This window comes from Gambusia affinis, linkage group LG03 (assembly GCF_019740435.1).
Source record: "Gambusia affinis linkage group LG03, SWU_Gaff_1.0, whole genome shotgun sequence".
NCBI classification, from domain to species: Eukaryota; Metazoa; Chordata; class Actinopteri; order Cyprinodontiformes; family Poeciliidae; genus Gambusia; species Gambusia affinis.
In genome coordinates this window covers 10,556,213-10,578,109 of record NC_057870.1, presented here as the reverse complement: position 1 = coordinate 10,578,109, position 21,897 = coordinate 10,556,213, and the positions used below count along the sequence as shown (strand labels likewise).

The 21,897-nt window shown below is 35.2% G+C and overlaps 1 protein-coding gene across 1 annotated transcript in view; it reads left to right on the top strand.

The window, feature by feature from the left end:
• Positions 1–21,897, top strand: part of LOC122827892 (EGF-like repeat and discoidin I-like domain-containing protein 3) — a gene marked incomplete at its 5' end in the record, with an annotated part of 119,356 nt that overhangs the window by 65,951 nt on the left and 31,508 nt on the right. Inside the window, 4 exon segments of the mRNA XM_044110986.1 lie at positions 4,256–4,437; positions 16,049–16,204; positions 16,917–17,061; positions 17,426–17,610. Coding sequence (XP_043966921.1) covers positions 4,256–4,437; positions 16,049–16,204; positions 16,917–17,061; positions 17,426–17,610 — 668 coding nt within the window.

Here is a 21,897-nt window from a genome sequence, read left to right as displayed (position 1 = left end):
TCTTCAGTCTGTTTGTTCCACCTGGGCTCTGACTAAAGTCTGACTATGACATGCCTACACTCTTTTAGGAAACTTTGAAGTTAATTAAGTCTTCTTCTTTGTAGCTTAGAGCAGATTTGTTTAAGTATTGGTAGCCAGAAATATTCTAGCAGACAGCAGTCAAATAAGCTTTGCTATATTTAGAGACAACACACTTCACAAAAACATCTATTACCAAAACTCAATGTTCTTATGACTTTTTATTGATTGCTTGAGACCCATTATTCAGATTTCCAAAGTCAGCAATGATTTGGGGAGCCATGCCATCTACTGCTCATGGCCCAGGCCGTTTACTTAAGTCCTAAGTCAGAACAGTCATCTAGGAATCCCATTTAGCCTCCAATGCTTCCCCAACCTTATTGAAGATATAATTCATTTTCCAATGAGTCTGTTGGTGGTGAACTTTGGGTTTTGATCAGCTGTAACTCATAATGTTTCCAATATTGCAATATAAACTTTTGATTTATATTGCAATGTATTGATATGCATGCATTCATTCTTGAACAAAGTTCAGCTGTATAAATTGAACTGAATTAAGTTTGTCTTTTTAGGTTTATTTTCAGTTTCCTTTCCATGACTTTTAGCTGTCAGTGAGAACTAAATGTTGGAAATACTGAAACAATGTGAGTATTGCCAAAGAACAGGATCTAGGAAAAAACAGTAAATACCAGTACCCTTCTTCAGTCTGACTGAACTGAATTATTCCACCAACGATAGTCAAAGTAAATGAGCTATTTCAATGGATAGCACCAGTAGCGTTTATGTGTTGTGGATGTCTTTTACACTTGATTTACCTTAAACATAGTCTACATTTCAGAAGAGAACTGACATTATTGCTGAGAATGCAGCATATAATGTTTTTATTTGAAAACAAAAAATCTCTTCCCAGCTATAGTGCTTTGCATTCATGACAACTATTTACATGACTTATGGTCTATTTAAAACTTAAGCATCTGACACAAAGAATGTGCTTAAGGCCCCAGTAAAGCTGGGATGCTGTTTATGGTGGGAGCTATTTTGTCAGCTTGAAGAAGCAAAAAGATACAAGGCTTTTCCTTAGACTTTGAATTAGAATGTGTTGAATGTAAATGCAGTTTATTACCAATTATGGATGAAAAAGTAAAATTTCTTAAATAAAGCTTTTTATGACGAGGCACTGAAGGGAACAATTTTTATTACAGCAGTTATTTCAGGTTGGACGATTCTTAACAACTAATGTGATGCTTTATATACTTTTATGACAATGAGCTAAACTGAACCAAGGCTTCCACCAAAGCTGAAGTATTTCAATGTTAAGAGCTCTTCCAGTATGATGTCGTATTGATGTCTTTAAAGTTATTTTGTAACTTTTAAGATTAAACTGTATAGTTTGAAAATGGTTTACTTTGGAGGAAAAAACTGTTTCGCTAGTATAAGTTTAGAAAATCTTCTATGTTCATGAGGACAGCAAAAGAAAAGAAAACCTGTTTTCCAAGTGAATAATTTGTTAAATCTTTTCATGTTCTTTGTTATTAATTGTGTAAAGAATGTGCCTCCCTGACTGTCTCATACCTAAATGTCTTCAGATTAACCTTACCAAGTTGCCTTTTTTATTTTACTGCAGGCCAGTTTAATGAAATGCATAACTTGCTGGGACAGCCAGGATTAAGAGTGAAAATACTATCGGCTGTTCTCTTACTTAAAGATTCTTGTCTCTTTTCTTTCTCACTTGAATGCTGTGAATGGTAAGATGCTTAACATTGTACAAATAAGAAGGAAAGAGTTGGGCAGCCTTAGCCACATTTCCTGTGGAGAAAAACAGTAAGGACTTTGTTCGAGATAGAAAAACTATATGGAAAGTCAAATAGTTTTGTAAAATGTGAACAGACAACTTTCATTGACATCTATTTTGGCTTTTCAGGACTTTGCTATATTTAAAACAGTGGGAAGTTTCCTGTTTTGAGGTAAACCTACATTTATTATCACAGATAAATAAACAAAGTTCCTCTTGTGGATGTCAAAGGCAAAAGCCCATCATATAGACGCTAATTCAGTCTTGCAGCTTTCAGATATGTGCTGTTTAAGTGAAGTTATCGGTTCAGTTTTGAAGAGCTGGCATTCTATACAAGTAAAGGGAAGACTGCTGACTTAACAGTTGCTGAGTATACTTTTCACTTAAAGGGAAAGCCACAAATGGTAACTGCTGAAGAAGCTGGCTGCTCAAATAGTGTTATGGGAAGTTGAATGGAAGAAAAAAGTGTGGCAGAAAAATATGTAGAAGCCAGAGTGGCAACCACCGCCTTAAAAGGACTGTGTAGCAAAGGCCATTCAAGTTTTTGGGAAGCTTCAAATAGCCAGGAGCACAGCTGGAGTCAACACTGACGTATAGGACGTGGGTTATTCTGTAACTGTTCAAGGTGTCCATGATGTCACAGTGGATCCTTGACTGGCAACTTTGATCTAAATCCAGTCTATGGGATTTTATCAAGAAGATGAAAATGAGAAATAGCAAAACCAACAGTGTGAATGAGCTAACTTACAATTATAGCCACCTAATTCATGCAAAATGACATGGACATATTCTTTAGTCGATCGACTTTTCTGTCTGAATTCTTGATCTTTTGTGAAATATTTAAAATAGGGGTGGTAGATGTTATGATCTTAGTTTGTGAAGAATTAGAAAATGTTAAGACAAAGCAAAGACATTGTGAGATAATGAATAAGAAACATTTCATATGTGCATTACAGTTCCATGTTCTTGCTCAGATGCGAGTTTTGTTCATCTTCAGCTACAAACAAAAAATGGAAGGGGGATAATTGCTACTGATTTCAATAAATACCATGATACTATTATAACTAAAACTATATTAAATGATTATTTAATTATATTCAGTACTTTTATTTTTTTTTTCTATCAACTGCATTGCTGCAGCATATTCAAGCAGAAAGCTAAAGAGTAAAGAAACACAAGGGTGCTCAAACCCTCAGATACCACCAAGTGCTGTCTGAAGCATAAATAAGCTTCTGTCTGGATGTTTGCACTCTTCAAAATTGTCTGGTTTGCCTGTTTAATTGGTTATAAGCCTGTCAAATTTATTGTGTCTGAAGTTGTGAATGCTCTCTGCAGGGCAGCCAGAATAAAAACCACGAGAATTTATTATTTATAGAGTCAATATGACAAAACCTTTGCAATCCAACGTTTATCCACACAGAAACGTTCTGAACGTCAAATAGCATAAAGCTAATTGAAACATTTTACAGTAGCCTCCTTGCTAAAAAAAGAAGAAACAAAAACAGTCTGAATGCAGATATATGTGTGATCTGCTGTAATTTTTCCCTGACTTGAAGGTTTTCATATGGAAGACATTGTAAGTTTATTATGTTGGTGAAAGATAATGAAATTATGAATGAAATTCATAAAGTAATCATTTTCATGAAATTATTAAAATTATTGCTACTGCCTACAAGAGCCTCCCATGATAATGGTAACATTGATGATTAATACAATAAAGATAATAAAATATATTTATGCTGTTGCATATTAGTAGGTAATATGTTGCTAAAAGTCAGAGTACAGTTTGAAACGCAAACTACGTTTTGTGTTGAAAGTGACATTTCTTTAATGTTCTGCTTGACATATGTAGCAGAAAGGAATATGATTAGAAATTCTCCTTGCACTAAGAGATGATGTGTTATGTTTCTTTTTGTCCTTAAGAGCTATGATTTTATGTAGGAAAGCCATGATAAAACTGTGATTGTGATTTTACTGCAGAAAATTATGATGTGATATTTTTTTAGATTTTCCACTACTAATTCAAATTTTCTGAAAAAGAAAAATGGGAGTTTTCATTAGCTGTTTGCCATTTGAAATAAATACCCATAATTCTTGAAACGTATCCGCCTGAATGTAATGAATCTATTTAATATGTGAGCATCACTTTTCAAAGGGAGATGCTGAAAGAAATTACCTTTTTCACAATTATCTAAGTTATTGAGACATAGGGACAAAAATTAGAAAAGCAATAATTTTTAATTGTGGGTTGCAGAGGCTTAGAAAAAATAACAATTTGTAGTTTCTCTTGGGGATAAAAGAGTGGAATAAAACATCATATGGCAGAGAAACTCAGTAATCTTACACCTGCAATCTTGTGGTGTATTTGGAAAATCAAATGTAGTTTGCTTGCGCTATTTGCAAGTTTTGAAAGCGTCATCTGTTTTTCCTCCTTTCTTTTCCCAGAATGCTCTGGACCACTGGGCATGGAGGGTGGTATAATCTCTAACCAACAGATAACAGCCTCCTCCACCCACCGTGCTCTCTTTGGCTTGCAGAAGTGGTACCCATACTTTGCACGCCTCAACAAGAAGGGCCTGGTCAACGCCTGGACGGCTGCCGAGAATGACAGATGGCCATGGATCCAGGTAAAGCACAGTGACAGGATGGCCAGCATGCAAAGCCAGCTTAGGGCTCGAGAAAACTAAATTAGAGCACAGGTGCAGTCTTAATTAAATACAGGCCCCTAGTTGCTTGTGTATTTAAATAGTAAAGTTTAACTTGGATTCCAAAGTTGACTCCACACTTATAAAGATCCATAAAAAGGGCTGAGTAGAGTGCAGAGCAGATGCAGATGTCAGTTATGAAAGTGATTGACTTGCTCAAACACTTTAACGTGTACAAATAATTTTAATTAGAAAATTAAGTTTAGGGTAATCTAAATAAATTCTTTACTCCAATCTCAAAAAAGCCACTGCAATTTATGTGAATACTTTTATTTTTCTTGAAAAAGTTCAGTTTTAACGCTGAAGGCCCTAGCTCTCTGCAGTTAGTACAGGAAGTACGTACTGTAACTCACCGAGAGTACCCAACCACGGGAACTGTCTAATATCTGAACGGCAAAGGATTTGCGAAAAAAATAAAAGGTTAAATATTGACTTATTGTTGAAAATTATGAAATCATCTTGCAGTATCCTTTATGTTTTAACCCGAAAATCATGTGGTATCTTTTCTTGTGAGGTGGTTGTATTGTCCCACTCCTATACAACTCACCTAAATGTGACATTTCACAAATCTAACTTATAATTTATACCTCAATAACTTGATATTCTGGATAATAATTAGAGCTTGGCCAGGTTTTTAAGGTTAAAATTAAGACACTCACTATAGAAAAAATTCATTACACTGATATGATGAGTTCTTTTTTAAATGCGTGAAGTTTGCTCTGTAAACTATTGGGCAATTGGTGATACATTTAATGTTTGATCCAAGTTCTAACAGTATAATTTTCATGTTAAAATCACAACTTTTTTGCCTTTTGTACTGCAGTGTTTCAGTAACCTCCTACAGGGCTTTTATCTACAACAAGCATACAAATGTTAAAAGACATCCATATTTATTGCAAAACAAGCGCTGATGTTTAAAATTCTTCTTTTTCTCTTGCTGTGTTGAAGTTAACATTCTTGCCGCACTATTAGGCAGTGCTTATTTTCAAAGCACAAAATAGATCAATAGGAGTTGCAAATAGCCTCCCTTGTTTGTGCCCTTTTCCAAGTCCAACCCTAAGAAAGTTTGTGTTCACAGTATGAGACAGTGGTTTAAGAGAAATCGATGGGACCATGGAGTCTATGTCTACATAAACAGTGTACAGTAATATATATTTTTTTCCTTTTAGATAGAGGCTCAATTTTTGCAGACTAACTAGAGAGTCATCAATACATAACTTTTTTGGTTGGTGAAGCCTTTAGTTAGTTTGTGTAAATCAAAAAATGGGGATTCTTAGTTTTCTCAAAACCATTTCTAAATATCGCCTTGTCTGCATGTTGTAGTCCCAAAATAATGTTGTGAAATGTTGTGAGATGTACACAACATTACAATTGGGGTGTATTCTTACACCCTAATTGTAAGGGGGTGTTACGGATGAAGAATGGTAAATGTGACATTTGATTTCATGCACAAAATAAGAGTCGTGAGTAACTTCTATTGCTTTTGCACATTACACATTAATAGTTTAGATTATTTGTATTAGAAAACATTTTAAGAGAAATTGATAGGAAAATCAACATATCAAAAGTACAGTGATATATTCTTTTTTTTGTTCTTAATTTTTACCATTGGTATTTGTACTATTTGTTTTACTCTTAGTAGATTAAATAGTAACATTGATTAATTGAGTGCAGGGCAAAACAGGTTTATTTGATTTGCTCAATTAATATGTTACATAATTTCAAAGTGCTTCATGAAAAAATAAAGCAAAATTAATAAAATTAAATCAAAGATAGAAAACCCATTTCACTAACATTTAGATGTTACATAAAATACAAACATTCAAATGTAATGTTTTCACTGCTAATTTGACATGAAGCTGTTTAAAACAAATGATCAAATCCTAAGTAGCTCTTGGTGTACCGTAAAAAGAGGCACAAGTACATATTTTAGAAAAGTACCAGATGAATTTAGAAAGCTCTCACACCTCTCTGTCTCTATTGTTCAAAGTCAGACAGTTTTTCTAACTTGTCTTTTTCAGTACAGAAAATAGTTCTTTGAAAAAAATGGTTTGAAAATCTCAGCATGTCTAGAAAGCCATTGCATCACAGGTACATTCTGTACTTGATAAATGTAAAGAAAAAAAAACAACAACAACTTTTGAAGCAAATACCACTGATGTTAATCTTTTGATTTCAAAAGCATGAAATTGACAATCAGTGAAAAATCACTAACTTACTATCAAACGGCTAAAACTCACAAGTTTAAAACCAAGGTATATTTGCCGATCATTTTTTGTGATCTCCATCTTCTTACGGTCACAGTCATGAACTCATAAATAAACTCTGACAGCAGCTGCACAATTATCCAGACTCAGGTGTTTCTGACAGCATCACCAGAGTGACAGATTAACCAGCGCTACCCTGAGTGATTTGTGCTTGAAAAACAAATTTAGGGTTTCTCTTCATTACAATATAAGAAGCAAATTTCTTTGAATCAATCAATCAAATGAAATTCCTATTTTAAAAAATTGTGCATCTTGTTTTATTTTATAAAAGCATTGTTCTAACAATGAAGCAAAGATAAGGAAGAATGACTAAAACTATATATAGTGTAAAATGGTTGAGTGTGGGATGGCATATACAGATATTACCATTAGCAAGTCTGATCATGCCAAAAAATAAAATAAAATATTGAGTATTATACTAATCCAAAATGTATTATTTCATTTGTAATAGCCGCTACATATCTGGTTACAATCCCGTGAGCAAAATCCAATTAAATATTTGTCATAAGCAAATAAAGTTGAAGAGTTTAAACAGGGGAGCACTTAATGTTCTGTCCAAATATGACAGAGCAACAAAAAAGGGAGAGAGACTCAGCTGTACAGGACACACTGGTGGCAGCACTTAACATTGAGCAGACAGCAGGAAAGCAAATCAAAACAGACTTAGTAAGCAGTCAACAAACTTCCATATTAATACAGAAAAATAAGAAAAACATAATGCTTCCTTTAAACAATATAAAAATTTCCACCACAATTTCAAGATCAAAACCAATGCATTGAAGAATAGCAATTTAATTTATTTATTTATTTTTCCAATAAGAAATTAATTATTGTGTCAAGCTTTATTACCTAATATTCAGGAGAAATTTACCAGAACATCAAGGTGTCCAGAATGTACTTGCTGTCCTTAGATTTGTACCATTTTCAGCCCACAGACAGGTCAGTCCTCCATAAAGAACAATAAAACCTGAAAACACTTGAAATTTATTTTTGTGTCCTTGTTTGAATTTGTTTTCATGTTTTAGATTGTTTTAGGTCTAGGTTGAAAAAATCTTGAATAACTTGCGATTAAAGCAGGTTTTGAATCAAGAAAACACTTTTCTTCAGATATGTGATAATCAGTGAACAGCAAAAGAAGGACAAGATTGCTAGGAAAGCAATGCAATACAGCAGAATGGTGGGGAAAGGTAAGCTACATGTAGCAACAGGAAATTAGGAAAATAAAATAAAAATCAATATGCAAAATAAAGACGGGAAGAAAGAAAATCCGGCACTGTACGAAGGTGAGAAGAAAGGAGAACAAAACATTGACACTAATAATGCCCCATATAAAACACAACGGTACGGACATTATGTGTTTCTGTGAAAGGCGTGTGTAATTGAGACATGAGTGCAGAGGTTTCCAGGCATGAAAATGCACTGACATTAAGCTAAACAGTCAGTGTTGTGCCTTTGAGGAGTGAAGTGATGTGGGAAATGCAAACAGGCTAATACTTTCAGGTCACAACCTCGTCAGGTCTTATTAGATTTGCTTCTTGCTTGTTGTTTTTAGGTTTTTTTCTGATGCGTCACCTTAAGCCTTTTTACATTACCCAATTCAAGATCCACCACTTAGAGCTTCATCAGTTTTAAACCAAAGCAAAACAACATAATTTGACATGTTATGGAGCTTTAGAGAAAATGTGCTCTAAATATGCGTTTATTTTTCATTTTTGTGTAGTTGCAAAAGGTTTACACACCTATGTAGTGAAGGAATGTGAGGTTTTTTTTGTTGTTTTTTTTTTTTTTACAGCCTCGCCATATCCAGCTTGCAAAATTGCATTTGAACACTCAAGGGAAATATGCTGCCGGTCTCACCAATATCAGCAAGATATTGCTTCAACCAGCTGTGTTGGAAAAATGAAACAATACAAATCACCTCTGACGGCTGAGCGGGTGTACACATATTTTGATGAAAGTTACATGGCTAAAGACATAATGTTGGGATGCAGATCTCCACTGGGTTTTGTTGTTAATTCAGATTCATATGACTGGATTTACGTAGTTGGGTTGATTGGTGTGAGATCAAAATCAGAAAATAATAGTTTTGTGTTTCTTCCACTGTTATTGTGCAGTTTGTGTAAGTTTCAATGGTTGTTTCTTACTACTAGTTTGCATTCATTAGAAAAGATGTTGCAATTATTTGAATCTGATAAAAAAAAAAGAGATTTGGTTGATTATTCATTAGTTTTGCAATCTTGGTCAAATCACAGGGAAAACAAGTCCTAAACAAAACAGACCAGGTCATACTTTAATATTACACCCTCTTTTATGTGTTTTCTTCTCAGGCTATTCAATCAAACCAATAAACTTGTGTGGCAACATATAATTTTTAATGTATATTTTATTGGTGTTTTATGAGATAAACCAACGTAATATAAAACCCGTAAACATACCTCTGTGGTATGTCTCTTACTGTTTTGCACATCAAAAGTCAAATCAAATCAGTAGATAATGCAAAGTGCTGGTATCTGCACAATATGTTACCACAACAAACAAACAAAATGCAACAGTGTGGGTCTTCTGGAGGGGCATCATGATATAACAGGTCGTTGTCGTAACTGAGAATTTGTTTTCAATCAGTTTACTTAAATAAAGGTTAAAAAAATAAAATCTAAAAACTTTTTTTTTTTTAACTGTCATGTTAACTCTACATCACATTGCTAAAATTAGCATTCTAGGATTTACTATCCTAGAAAGGAAAACATTTAAATACACAGTGATATTTAATAAATTAGAATATTTTTTATGGTTCATTTAATTAGGTCTCTAAATTTACTAAGTAAAACTCATAATATTCATACAGAGGTTGATGTTTTAAACCTTTAATTATGTTAATTTTGATTACAATACATCATACTAAGAAAAAAAACAAAAACATTTCCAAACCAGAAATGTGAGCTTAATGAAAACTATGCTTGATACCTGCTTAAAGGTTGTTATATTCAAAAGGTACTCTCAATGTGGCAACATATCCTAATTGGAACCCATATTCTAATTTATTGAATTAAGTCACAAAAAATAGTTTCTTTCTGGTCTTTCAGGCGCCAACGTAGAATGAAAAATCTTCAGTAGTGTTTTTTGGCAGAATTGTGACCCTAGAAGAAAGTATTTCCATTACGCTTTATTTTACAAATGTACCATGACAGTAAGTGATTAAACGCTTTTGAACATGCTGGTCCAAGGATTTAAATGTCCCTACATCTTGCTGAACACTGAAAACACTTAGACCTGTAACCTGATTTGCTTTGTGTGGTATTCATCAGTATGATTCAGTTCTGCGGTTGATAGTGTAAATCATGCTTTGCACTGCAGTTGGAGCGAACTGTCCCATGACGTTTTTGTATCTCTATATGCTAAAATGTCCTTGGGGAAGATAGTAAAACTGTAGTTGCTCCTGATGGATGTCAGGTTGCTTTCACTACTGAGAGCATAGGTGTGTTAGTAAACAAGTACATAGAAAATACTTCTTCTGTGTGCTTCTATGCAACCACAGGAACTGCTTGGGACATTGCTGGTTAAACATTCTTGTCATCTTTACATCTGGACTTCTTCTAATTAATGACTTTTGAACTACATTTAACTATATTGATTATTCATTTTAGTCATTGTCAAGTGTCAATTTGATTACACAACTGTCTCCAGTTCCTCTGTAATCACAAAAGAACAACTCCAAGCAGATAGAGCACTTTTCCGAATCCTTTTTTTATTATATATAACTTATAAAACCAGAACTTACAGTAGGTAATGCATATATGTATGTTATGATATGATAATACTTCCAAAGACAAAATCTATTGTTCACTTCACCACCTACTTGCACAGCAGACAAATACCAAAACTTGTGTTCAAAGAAGTCTCACTTTACCATAAACTATGAGTTTATCTTTTTCTGGTATGTTTGGTGAAAACAAGTTTATTCTTTGTTTAGTGAAATTACTCACAGTTTGTAGAGGTAAGATTAGTGATATTTCTTGATAAGGTTTACTCAAGTAAAAGTAAAATGTTTTTTTTTTTTCAAAAAGCTACTAAAGTAGATCTTACTAGATTGTACACCATTAGTGCCACAAGTTTTACAGAGTTTCAAGGACAATCTGATTATTTGAGTAATTCTGCAGTTGTAATATCAATGTGCAATTAACAAATAGTGGATTTCTGTGCTCTTATACCCTTGACCTTTCTATGCTTGTGTCTGTGTGTGGGGTATGTCTTGCTGGACAGCGTGATTATACTGAATATGGAAATCATTTGTGGCCATAACAATCCAAATAGATGAGAGCCAGGTAACGGGAGGTCAGCTCTCCTTTGTCCAGGAGGCTGCTATTGTAAAAACTAATTCCTCAGCCTGTTAAAAAAGTATGAATAGCCAATGGAAAACATAAAAATATAAACAGTTTTTCCTATTAGTTTTTTAATCATTATTTTTGATGTAAATTCATTAATCCCTTCTTTGATTCACCATTTGGGAAGTTATAATGTTTCAAGACTCATACATGCAAACTTTGCATGTTAATAATATATTTAGGTTGTTTGATGGTCTTTTAATGTCCTTGATGCCTACACTGTTTATTCGTTTAGCTTGCAGCACACATTTGTTGACACCGTTCCAAAGTTAAAATTGCGTTTTCACAACTGAAATGCATCGCGCAGAACTTCCATGTTTGCTTGCTTTCCATACATACAATATATGCAACAGCAAAACTCAATTATTTTTTTTTATCACAATAAGTCCTAGTTTTCATGCCATTAATCTATTCCACCTGAAATCAGTCAGAGAAATGTTAAAAGGTTAAACAGAGTGTTCAAATTATCGTGACAAGTTAGACAGATTGAAGTCAGGAAAATGTTGACATATTGCAGCTGCAATCATTATCAAAAATATTCAGCTACAATATTGTGTCATTAAAAAAAAAGTCAACAATAATGCCGCAGTGTGTTACATGAAAACCATGATGCAATACCGGTGTGTTACTTGCCATGAAGAAATAAATTGCTTTATGCATTTGCAGTAGACTCCAGTAGACTCGGAAAATTACAAATCTCTAAGACCAATAGTGTGATGAAAATTATTTGCTGTTCAAACCTCTTTTCCACCTGTTGTGGAATATAACAAATGTGGCATCAGTAATTGTCACATTTACATTCTAATTTCTAATTGGAAGTATATATTTAATAATGTTTACCATTGTAATTATGCTAATTCATATATTGAGTGTAGATAGAAAGGCAGTTGGATAATAGGTGCATTGTTTATACAGATTGAACTCTTGCTCAGTTTTGCACAGATGTATAAAGAAAAAAGTCTTTAATTTTTGCCTGTTTCATTATCCTCACAATAAATTCCGCAAAAATATTTTCACATTTATTAATGCCCATCTCTACTCTTTAGCAGTCATTTTTCATAATTGGGTGATATGTTTTTTAATCAGTCTTTGACAAAGGACTGTTAATTTATTAACACATTCTTGGAGGCATAAAACATTCAGTCAAATACAGTCCATCTCAGGATGTTGGAAATATACTAAATATGAGCTGGTTACAGCCGTGAAGGCAAAAGCATGTGGATTATAATGTCAATACAAGAGTTTTTCTTTACCGTGAGATCAGAAATCATTTGATGGAGAATTTCTTATGTAGAGGCTTATTTTTATTCTGAGAACGTCCACACACACTGAAACTCTTCATGCATACTGGGAGAAGAGGAAATGTAGAAAAGTGTCCATTTTCAATTTTGGAATGTGTTTTCTCTGTCTGTACATGTTTGATATGTTTTTCTGTGAATTACTAAGTTGCATATTATGCATATTTTCACTCAAAATAAGATATTATCCACCGCATTGAAAGTATACGCCTTACTGTTGCAACACACATTCTGATCTCTGTGAAGCTAAATTGATTTTTTTGTCGATTTACTCCCTATATGCGGTTTGAATATTCATCTAACAGAAAATGTGGAAGAATATAAAGTAACTAAAATCATTACCCTTGCACCAGCGGCTTTCAGATTTGTATCTTAAGTTGTGTAACCCAATTTTTAGTTATTTGGTATTGTGGAGGAAGTTATTTAGTATCAACAGTCTCAACATATTCTGCTGATTTAGAGACTTACTGTACACAGTAAGGAAAAGAAATTAGCAACACTTTAATCTGAACAAAAACAAGCAACAACCTTTTGAGTGTGAACAAAGAAGTTGAAGTTGTTGTGATTATATGTGTTTCTGAGATATGTGATTTTTTAAAAAATTTTGTACAGACATTTAAGGTGCTTCAGTTCTTCCCATCCAAAATGGCACATGCACCTGCATGTCTGTGATACTTCTATTGATGTTGAATTTAAACTAGGAAATTAATCTCTATTAGCATTGAAGTGACAGAGGTGCATTTCTGAGTGGCCATTAAACATGTGAAGGATCACCAACAATTAGCACAGCAGTGGCCTTTTAGTGACAAGGCTTCTAATTAGCGCAAGAGGTTCTTGTCTCTCTGGAGAAAATGGAAAGGAGCAAGGAAATGCTATGAATGTGAAAGTAAGGGTCAACAGACTTCTGAAGCTATTAAAGGGGTTCCTACTGTATGTGTAAGTCAAGTGCTCTGTTTAAGCATGAATAACATAACAAAAAACGTCCCATCAAATTGAAAACAGTTTCGGAAGAGGCAGAAGTTTTCCGTTAGGCTTTGATTAGTAAGTCAACATAAACAGTTTGTTTTTCTTCCTGAGCTTTCAAAGGCTAATGTCGTTCCAAAACAGTGGATGGATATATGTATATGTAATCCTGTGATGGACTAGTGATCTGTTGAATATTTATATCTATGTGTAACTCGCCTCTCTCACCCAGTGACCAACACAGAACTTGTTCACAGTAGACTGATTTTATATTCTATTTATATTTATCTTCTCCATTTAATACCTACCATGAAGTCAGAGGGAAGATGTTCGGTGAGAGAATTGCTATTGCCACGAGGTACCTCTGTTTTTATGGTTTTTAACACATGTTCACCAGGAGTGCCAGTCAATTCTGCAAGTGCTGGATGCGTTTCATAAATAATATACTGGATTGCAACCATAGCTCAAAGGTAGACTTTTCTGTATTAAGGTGAGGACTTCCTTTATCTCCTTCTCCAACCATTGGAGATTTTCTGAGCACTTCAACAAGGGACCACTCCTTCATCCCCACAGGCCTTCACATTTTTATCAGAAGATGAGAGTTGTCATCAACTGACATCAGCTTTCTCACATTTTCATAAGCTTGCCACAATTGCACACTACATGGCATTATTTTCAACAAGCTATGACAGATTGTGATGAAACTGTGTAAAATAAAAAAAACATGGATGTTTCACATAATGCTGTCAACTTGAGTACTAAGTACTGTAAAAGTGATGAGTTGAGTCTTCTACAAGTTATTCAAGAATGCCTTGAAGACATGTGGTAAACAGCTTGGACGGGCAGTCTATCACATTATGTCATACGGAGACAAAACCACCATGTACTACATTTTGACATAACATGTTATTTTTGAACTTTTTCTGGAAAGCAGAAACTTTATTTTAGAAAAAATAAATAAATAAATACAGCATGCAAATTCCCCACCAAAACAGCAACTTTGTTTTTGAGCTAGATTTGATTTTTGTTGACAGCTGCAAATTCAATATGCAGTTTGGTAATGGGCTCCTGACATGTGAACAGAATTTCATTGTTTGTGCTAAAACGGTTCGTTTTTATGTGCTACAAGGTAGAAAAATCATTGAAACTGTGATCAAGATGTTTTACTTTTGAATACTTAACGTAATTTTGAGATAATTATTCTCATTGTCTAAGCAACAAAGAAAAATATAAAAATGTATGTCATTCATGTCACAAAATTGTACCAAACAACAAATTTATTGTAAATTGGGGTTGTACTTTGTTTTCTTTCCTTTTCGGAATACCACTGTAGATTTTTCAGGATTCGGGGCAGAAACTAAATCACAAAACAGTTTTAGTAGCGCCTTTCTAATCTCACTTAATATTTTGTTCTCCTAAAATAGGCTTTCATGCTACCTAAACCTCCGCCTGACTCTTCTTTTCCATGCTCTTGTTGAACAAGCTGGATCCCATCTGAATGTAACTAAATTATCTAACACCATCTAGAATTTAATCACGGTACTTAGCAGCATTTAAGCATCTTTTCATCATGCAGTTTAGTGCCAAAGGACAAGCATTTGATAATGCCGATCTCTGAGCTTAGCATTATTGATTATAATTATAACATTATTATACTCTCCATGCAGACTGAGCTGTCACTGAGACTCGATGACAATGCCTGTATTAGTAGTGAAGTGTTTGCCTGTCAGTTTGTCACAGGTATTCTGTGACACTGTAACTCTGACTAGCACTGTTATATATTTTTCGATAGTTTTCAACAATGCCTCATTAATTTATTCTGGTGATTTTTTGTTTTTTATTTTTTTAATTGTCATGACATTATGTCACCATTCTTCTCTCTTTTAGAAGGAGATACTTCTTGGGCTTATGTCCGCTATCTGCCTTTCCTGTCTGTCATTTATAAAATCATTACAAATACCGTTCCACCACAAAGATGCATATGTTGCGGAGCAGTTGTGAACAGTTGTCTCTTGGCTGTTGCCATGGCTTATAGATGAAACACGGCCGTCTGCTGCAAACACTTCAGTCACAAACATTATGAAAAGAATGGGGGAAAGGTTTCCTCACTGACTTCTCCAGTTCTTGATGGAGAAGAAGCAGCTGTCAACATCTAGATGGAAACTGTCTGTTGAATTTTAGATAATTGCACATTTAAAAGAAACATTTCATCTTTGTCAAAATGAAATGTTTGTAAAACTCCCTAAAATTGTATGTACTTAGAGTAAAGATTCACTTTGGTGTTGCCAGATAGCATCGGTGGCAACCATTAATCACCACCTTCTCCTGTAGCTTCACTCTCTTTCTTCTGGCTCACCAAACTTCTGCACATCATATTGTGTGATTGCAGATTGTGGGTGTAGTTGGATATGGATCTTGAGAATTGATTAAATGTTTCATTTGATCACAGGGTTTCTGAATAAGATAGATGACCCTGACAGAAACAAAAGAATAGGGCAAACTGATCTCCATGACAAGCATGCTCTGCCTGTTTGTGACTGCAGAGACCCATCTGATGTGTGTATGAGCCATTAAATTAGGAGGGAATTTGATGTTTTTGTATGCTCTCTTTGAACTCTTGCAGATAAACCTCCAGAGGAGAATGAGGGTTACAGGCCTGATTACCCAAGGTGCCAAACGTATCGGCAGCCCAGAGTATGTCAAGTCATACAAAGTAGCCTACAGCGATGATGGGAAGACCTGGAGAACATACAAAGTCAAGGGCAAAGATGAGGATATGGTGAGTCTCGTGTATGCCTACCTTTGCCAATTGACACTATTTCTGTGACACATTGATGAAGATACATACTCATACACATGTCCAGCCAGAGAACAGAGACTATATTATTGAAGGGCAAGGTGGAGGACATGATGAGATGGATTTATATTTAGCTTGCACAATGAGTCCATCCTGCTCCCCTTTATCTCTATCCACTTCCGGGAGTTTAAGATTCAATTTATATACTATTTGGGGATGAACAGCCCCTGCAAATAGTCTATGCAGCATTCTGTCATTCTTGACAGAAATATGTGGTTGCTGTCATCTTATTTAATTTATAAGACATACCTTTGTTAAACTGTCCTTGAGTTTCTTGTAATTAAATCTATTTTTGCATTTATCCAGAATTGAGAAGAAAATACAATTCTGTACTTATTTTTTCTTTACCACAAAACGTATTGGTATCATAAACTTCTGAATAAAGACTAGAAAAATTACTGGGGCTCTAATTCAAAACGCATTGCTGTTTTTATGAATGATCAGGTTCAAATGATGCAGGAAATTGTTAATTTTTTTTCAGTAATTCTCTCTCGTTGACCTGGGCTGACAGCAATTTGTCCACTGTGTGGTAAACACTACAGAGTGCAGTAGATTGATTGTCACATTATAGCGAAGTGATCTGTTTCACCCTTCTCTCTGCCCTCATCTGTGGGTGTTTCATCCTGTTCGACAGATTTTCAGGGGAAATGTTGACAACAACGCTCCATCAGCCAACTCTTTTACACCTCCCATTGAAGCCCAATTTGTGCGTGTTTACCCCCAAGTTTGCAGGAGGCATTGTACCTTACGCATGGAGCTGCTTGGCTGCGAGCTGACAGGTATTTGGTCTTTACTATCCAGATACATTTTTTATGTTGTGGATGCACTGATCAGAGTCTCTTGTTTTTGTAAAATTGGCCTGTTAATGCTCATTTTCATCTCACTCAAAGAACTATATTTTCTTTAATTATTCATATCAAAATGTGTTTGTAAAAGAGTAGTTGCTGTAAAATGTTGTTAACAATAACTTTGTTACATTTGCATGTGATCACAAAGTACAGGATTTTTTTCAAGTCTCTGGTGATTTAGTGCTGACACTCTGAAAATGTTGACATTCTGGTCAAAACCTAGTTTATTTTCACACCCCTTCAATTTACATCATGTAAAGTTAGGAACAAACCTGTCTCTTTTTGTTCTTTTAAGGCTGTTCTGAACCACTGGGGATGAAGTCTGGCCATGTCCAAGATTATCAGGTCACGGCTTCCAGCATTTTCCGAACACTCAACATGGACATGTTCACTTGGGAACCTGGAAAAGCCCGTTTGGACAAACAGGGCAAGGTCAATGCCTGGACTGCTGGACACAGTGACCAGTCACAGTGGCTACAGGTAAAAATTTAATCTGACTTTAATCTCCTATTTCTACATGTACTCTATAGAAAAATCCTTATACAGATTTGGAAATGAACGCCCTGCAGAAAGCTGATATAATATCTTGTGCAAATGAATTTAGCTCTACTTTTTCAGAAAAATATGTAGCTAAAGGATGCATTCTTAGCTTAGACCAAAGACATGCTTTCTTTGTAGGCAATTTTTTACATACAAAGTCAAGGGCATAGATGAGGGGAGGGGGAAAGACCTAGAAATAAGTCATCATATCTGTTTATTTATATGTAAACGTTTTTCAGCCTAACACCCTAGGCTGAAAAAAGCTAGGGTTACCTTTGGCCATAATCCAGGTCTTCAGTCTGGATTGCAACCATTTAATCCTATTTGTTGTTATTTCAGTACACGCTTTTTGAAAATGATAACACACAACCCTAAATGACTTACTTACTTCTGGATTTTTTTCAACAATATGTGAACTTGAGGTTGAGAGAATTCAGGATATATATTAACTTTGAGTACATCATTCCTAAAATCCCCTCACTTATAGCCTCATGAGTTGGAGTTTTGCCTGATAAAAGGTTGCTAATCCACTTTTCTCTAAGGGAGAGAAACCGCATCTCGCTCCAAGCTGTAAAGTTAATGGCATAGAAGAGGTTGTCTTGTTGGGAATTAAAGATCAGAGTGAGATCATGCCTTTACTGAGCTTATTTGTGGCCATGCCAATATGCATACAAGACCTTAAAAATGTTCCCTATTTCTCGCTTCACAAAATTAGTAAATAGAGTTCAGTTGTAGGTAATTTCATCTCCCTATAAATCCAGTTGTTCGGTGCAGGTTTCACATGTTAGTTCAATAACATTGATGAAAAAAAACAAGACCAATGTAAGTTTAGAAACACATAAGACAGGTTTGGGATAAACAGAAAACTTCCACTGGAGAAAAACACTTTCCTCCAGTGGAAAAGAGAGGTGTGAGTTGGTGGAGATGTAAAAAGGATCTAAATACATTTCAGTTGAGGATGAAAACATGTTACAGACTACAAAAGACTTCATGGCAACCCTAGCAGTTTAGTTTGGAGGATATTTGTGTATTAGAATAGTCAAGCCGAAGGTCCAGGCATAAATCCAGTTCATAATCTTCTGCAAGTGTTGGAAACTGATTATTTCAAATGCCCTCCATCCAGTGTGAGTTAGCTTGAGATATTTTATAAAGAAGAATGAGCAAAACATTGCTGTCTTTACATGTGCTAATGCGGAAGAGATATACCCCAGGTAAAAATATAAAATCACTTTTTACTATGGAATAAAAGTGATTTACTAAAAGTGATTTTACACAGCATTGACCCACGGGGCCTGAAGTGAACTGCAAGTCAAAGCATCCATATTTTTTATTTCACTACATGCATAAGTACTACTTAGCATTTTTCTGTAATATAAACTTGCAATTTAAAACAGCAAAGATTGTGGCTGTAACATGACAGAATGTGGAAAAGGTTCAAGTGAAACCAAAATTAGTGATGCACACCACACCGGTGCCACTCTTCACATTCTGCTGTCATAATGATTTGCCAGATATAATTGGATTTGGTTCATTCAGACATTTTGTTGTAATTATTATCATGCTTAAAGCTCTTATCAGGGGATGATGACATGCAGGGATGTATGCTGAGGGAGAAAGGCTCTTAGAGAGGCCCAATCTATGCCATGGATCTTGGCTGAGCAAAATTGATTGCTGTAGGTAAAAGGAAAACTTGTGGTCTCATATTACATGCTGTGCTGGCAGGAAAGAGGAGATGCTACACAGATGCTGTGAGAAAATCAATGGCTTCCATTTTCAAAGACTGTGTCTTTGCACACAGGCATATATGATGTCTTGGCTCTCAAAAGCAAACATAGCTAGTCATATATCACAGAGTGCTGTTTCACTTTTATAGTGATGCAACAGTTTCAGCTGAGTGGTTTGTGCATTTAAATATCATCATATGTGCATTTGTTACATTGAATGTTGGATATCTACTTTTAACTGGTTGCCATGGCAGATAATTAATACTCAGCACCAGTACTAAATGACTTAAAGTGTCACAGACTAATGGAATTAATCAGCCTTAATGGTGAAATAAGTATTCCTATAAATCAGGAAAGTTGTTCCATTATGGAGTGGAAACAGGAGGAATGTTTTTGCGAACACTAAAAGATATAATTTAAGTTCATTGATGGATGAAACTGGTTGAAAGTCCCGGCAAATAGGGAAAGTAAGTCGTATATCTTAACCTCTGCCAAGAAGGCTATTTGTCTTCAGCGATCAGTCTGATTGAGAAGCTTACATCTGAAAACATAATACATCTGAACTGCTTTGCCTGTGTAGCTCAAAACAAAAACTGAGTCCCAGATGTTTTGGTTATTATCCAAACTACCATTTTTGTGTCATGGCTGGAGATGAAATTACCCAGAGGGGAAACTCAAAACAGAATCTTTGAAGATGTTTTCAAGAGTCGACTGAATCTGTGAAACTTAGCTGCCAAATGTTCCAGCTGCCAGAAGCTGATTACCTAATTATGAGCCTTAAGATGTCCACACAGCAAAGAGAAATTTGCTGGAGATGCATCAGATTGTAACATGTTTCACATTTTCCCTCTGCTGACACAACTATACAGCGTTTTTGCTTACGAAGTTTTGTATTGAATCTCAGACCTCACATAAACAAGAACATCAGGTGGAGTAGAGTGATGTGTTTCCATTTTTCACATCTTTCTAAAAGAGCCAAGGTTTTGAAAGACAGAGGCTTTAAATTGATGCAGGCACGTACTATAATATTTTGGAAGCAATTCTGAAATATCCACTTAACACTTACTATATTTCCTCTTACGTTTTCTCATGGATGTTATGCTATTTATTAACTATTTTTACATTAGCGGAAATGCTCTGATCCAGTTTGTTTTGGTTCTTATTTTACTCCAGTATGTGACTTTATTCATGTTAAAAACTAAACATGAATCAATAAAAGCAAAAGAAAGAAAAGCTGTGATGTCAGACGCTGAGGTGAAGCGTTCTGTTCCTTTGTTCTGTTCCTAAAAGAAAATGTGAAACATGTTACAATCTGATGCATCTCCAGCAAATTTCTCTTCGCTGTGTGGACATCTTAAGGCTCATAATTAGATAATCAGCTTCTGGCAGCTGGAACATTTGGCAGCTTCCTTTTTTCTGTTCCTAAAAAGTGTTTACTTCAACATTTAGTGCTGCTGATAGTCGTGGTATTGTATAAGTTCATATGAATAACACTTTTCTGCTGGAATTTGTGCCTTTGTGTCCAGTTATATTAGCAAGATTAACATTTACATCACATCAGATTGATCATAATATAACATGTTTCTTTTATCTGCAGATATGAACACAGAATGAACAAAGGGTTGTTGAGAGGGGAGGTGAGGGCATTTATGGACCACTCAACTTAACAGTCTTCAAAACATTTTTGAAGAAGAAAGAAAGAAAACAAACTAATTGTTTTCAATGTCCAGTAACTAGTGACTGCTGAAAAGCTTTAGAGTTTTCTCTTCAGTTATCATCACTATAAAAACAACCAGCGATGTCTGAAATGGGGAATGGATTGGTGGATTTAGCCCAACAAATATGTAGTCCAAGGTTTTGACTCTGATTTGGGTCCCTGTCTAATGATTTGATAAAGTTCAAAGTTACAGAAGGTCTTGCAGTTTCCCTCTGCCAGCTGCAGCTGCTCCTCTTCCTTTCCTCCACTCTGCACAGATTACATGCAGATCCCTGTCTGCAGGCAAAGCTCAGCATGAGCTTTCAGTTTTAATGGTTACCTGTAAAGCAGGATGGAGGGGGATGCATTTTCCAATAATAGGTCATGAGAATGATATGAGTACACAGAAAAGTGTGTAAAACTTGTGGCAGTTCTAAACAAGTGAACCTACCTGCTTCATATGACTCACTTGCACACAGCAGACAGCTGATCCAAACACACAGCAACGGTATCTATAAAACAAACAAACAAGCAAACAAATAAATCCTCTGAGTGATGTCTGCTCATCTCATGTTGGGTCAGGGTAAAAAGAGAGTTGTTCATTTGAGAAATCCCAGAAAATACGATCATCTTTCACAGACTCCTTAGCCCACAACACTGCAGCGTCGCATATTATCTGGAATGTAAATCGTTTTGTAGGCATGGCCTTGTGAAAGACCAGAACAAACTGCATCACATCATTTCCAACCTGTCAGAATTATTTACAGCTTGCAAAGGTTACAAAATAAGACTTGATCATAATTTCCT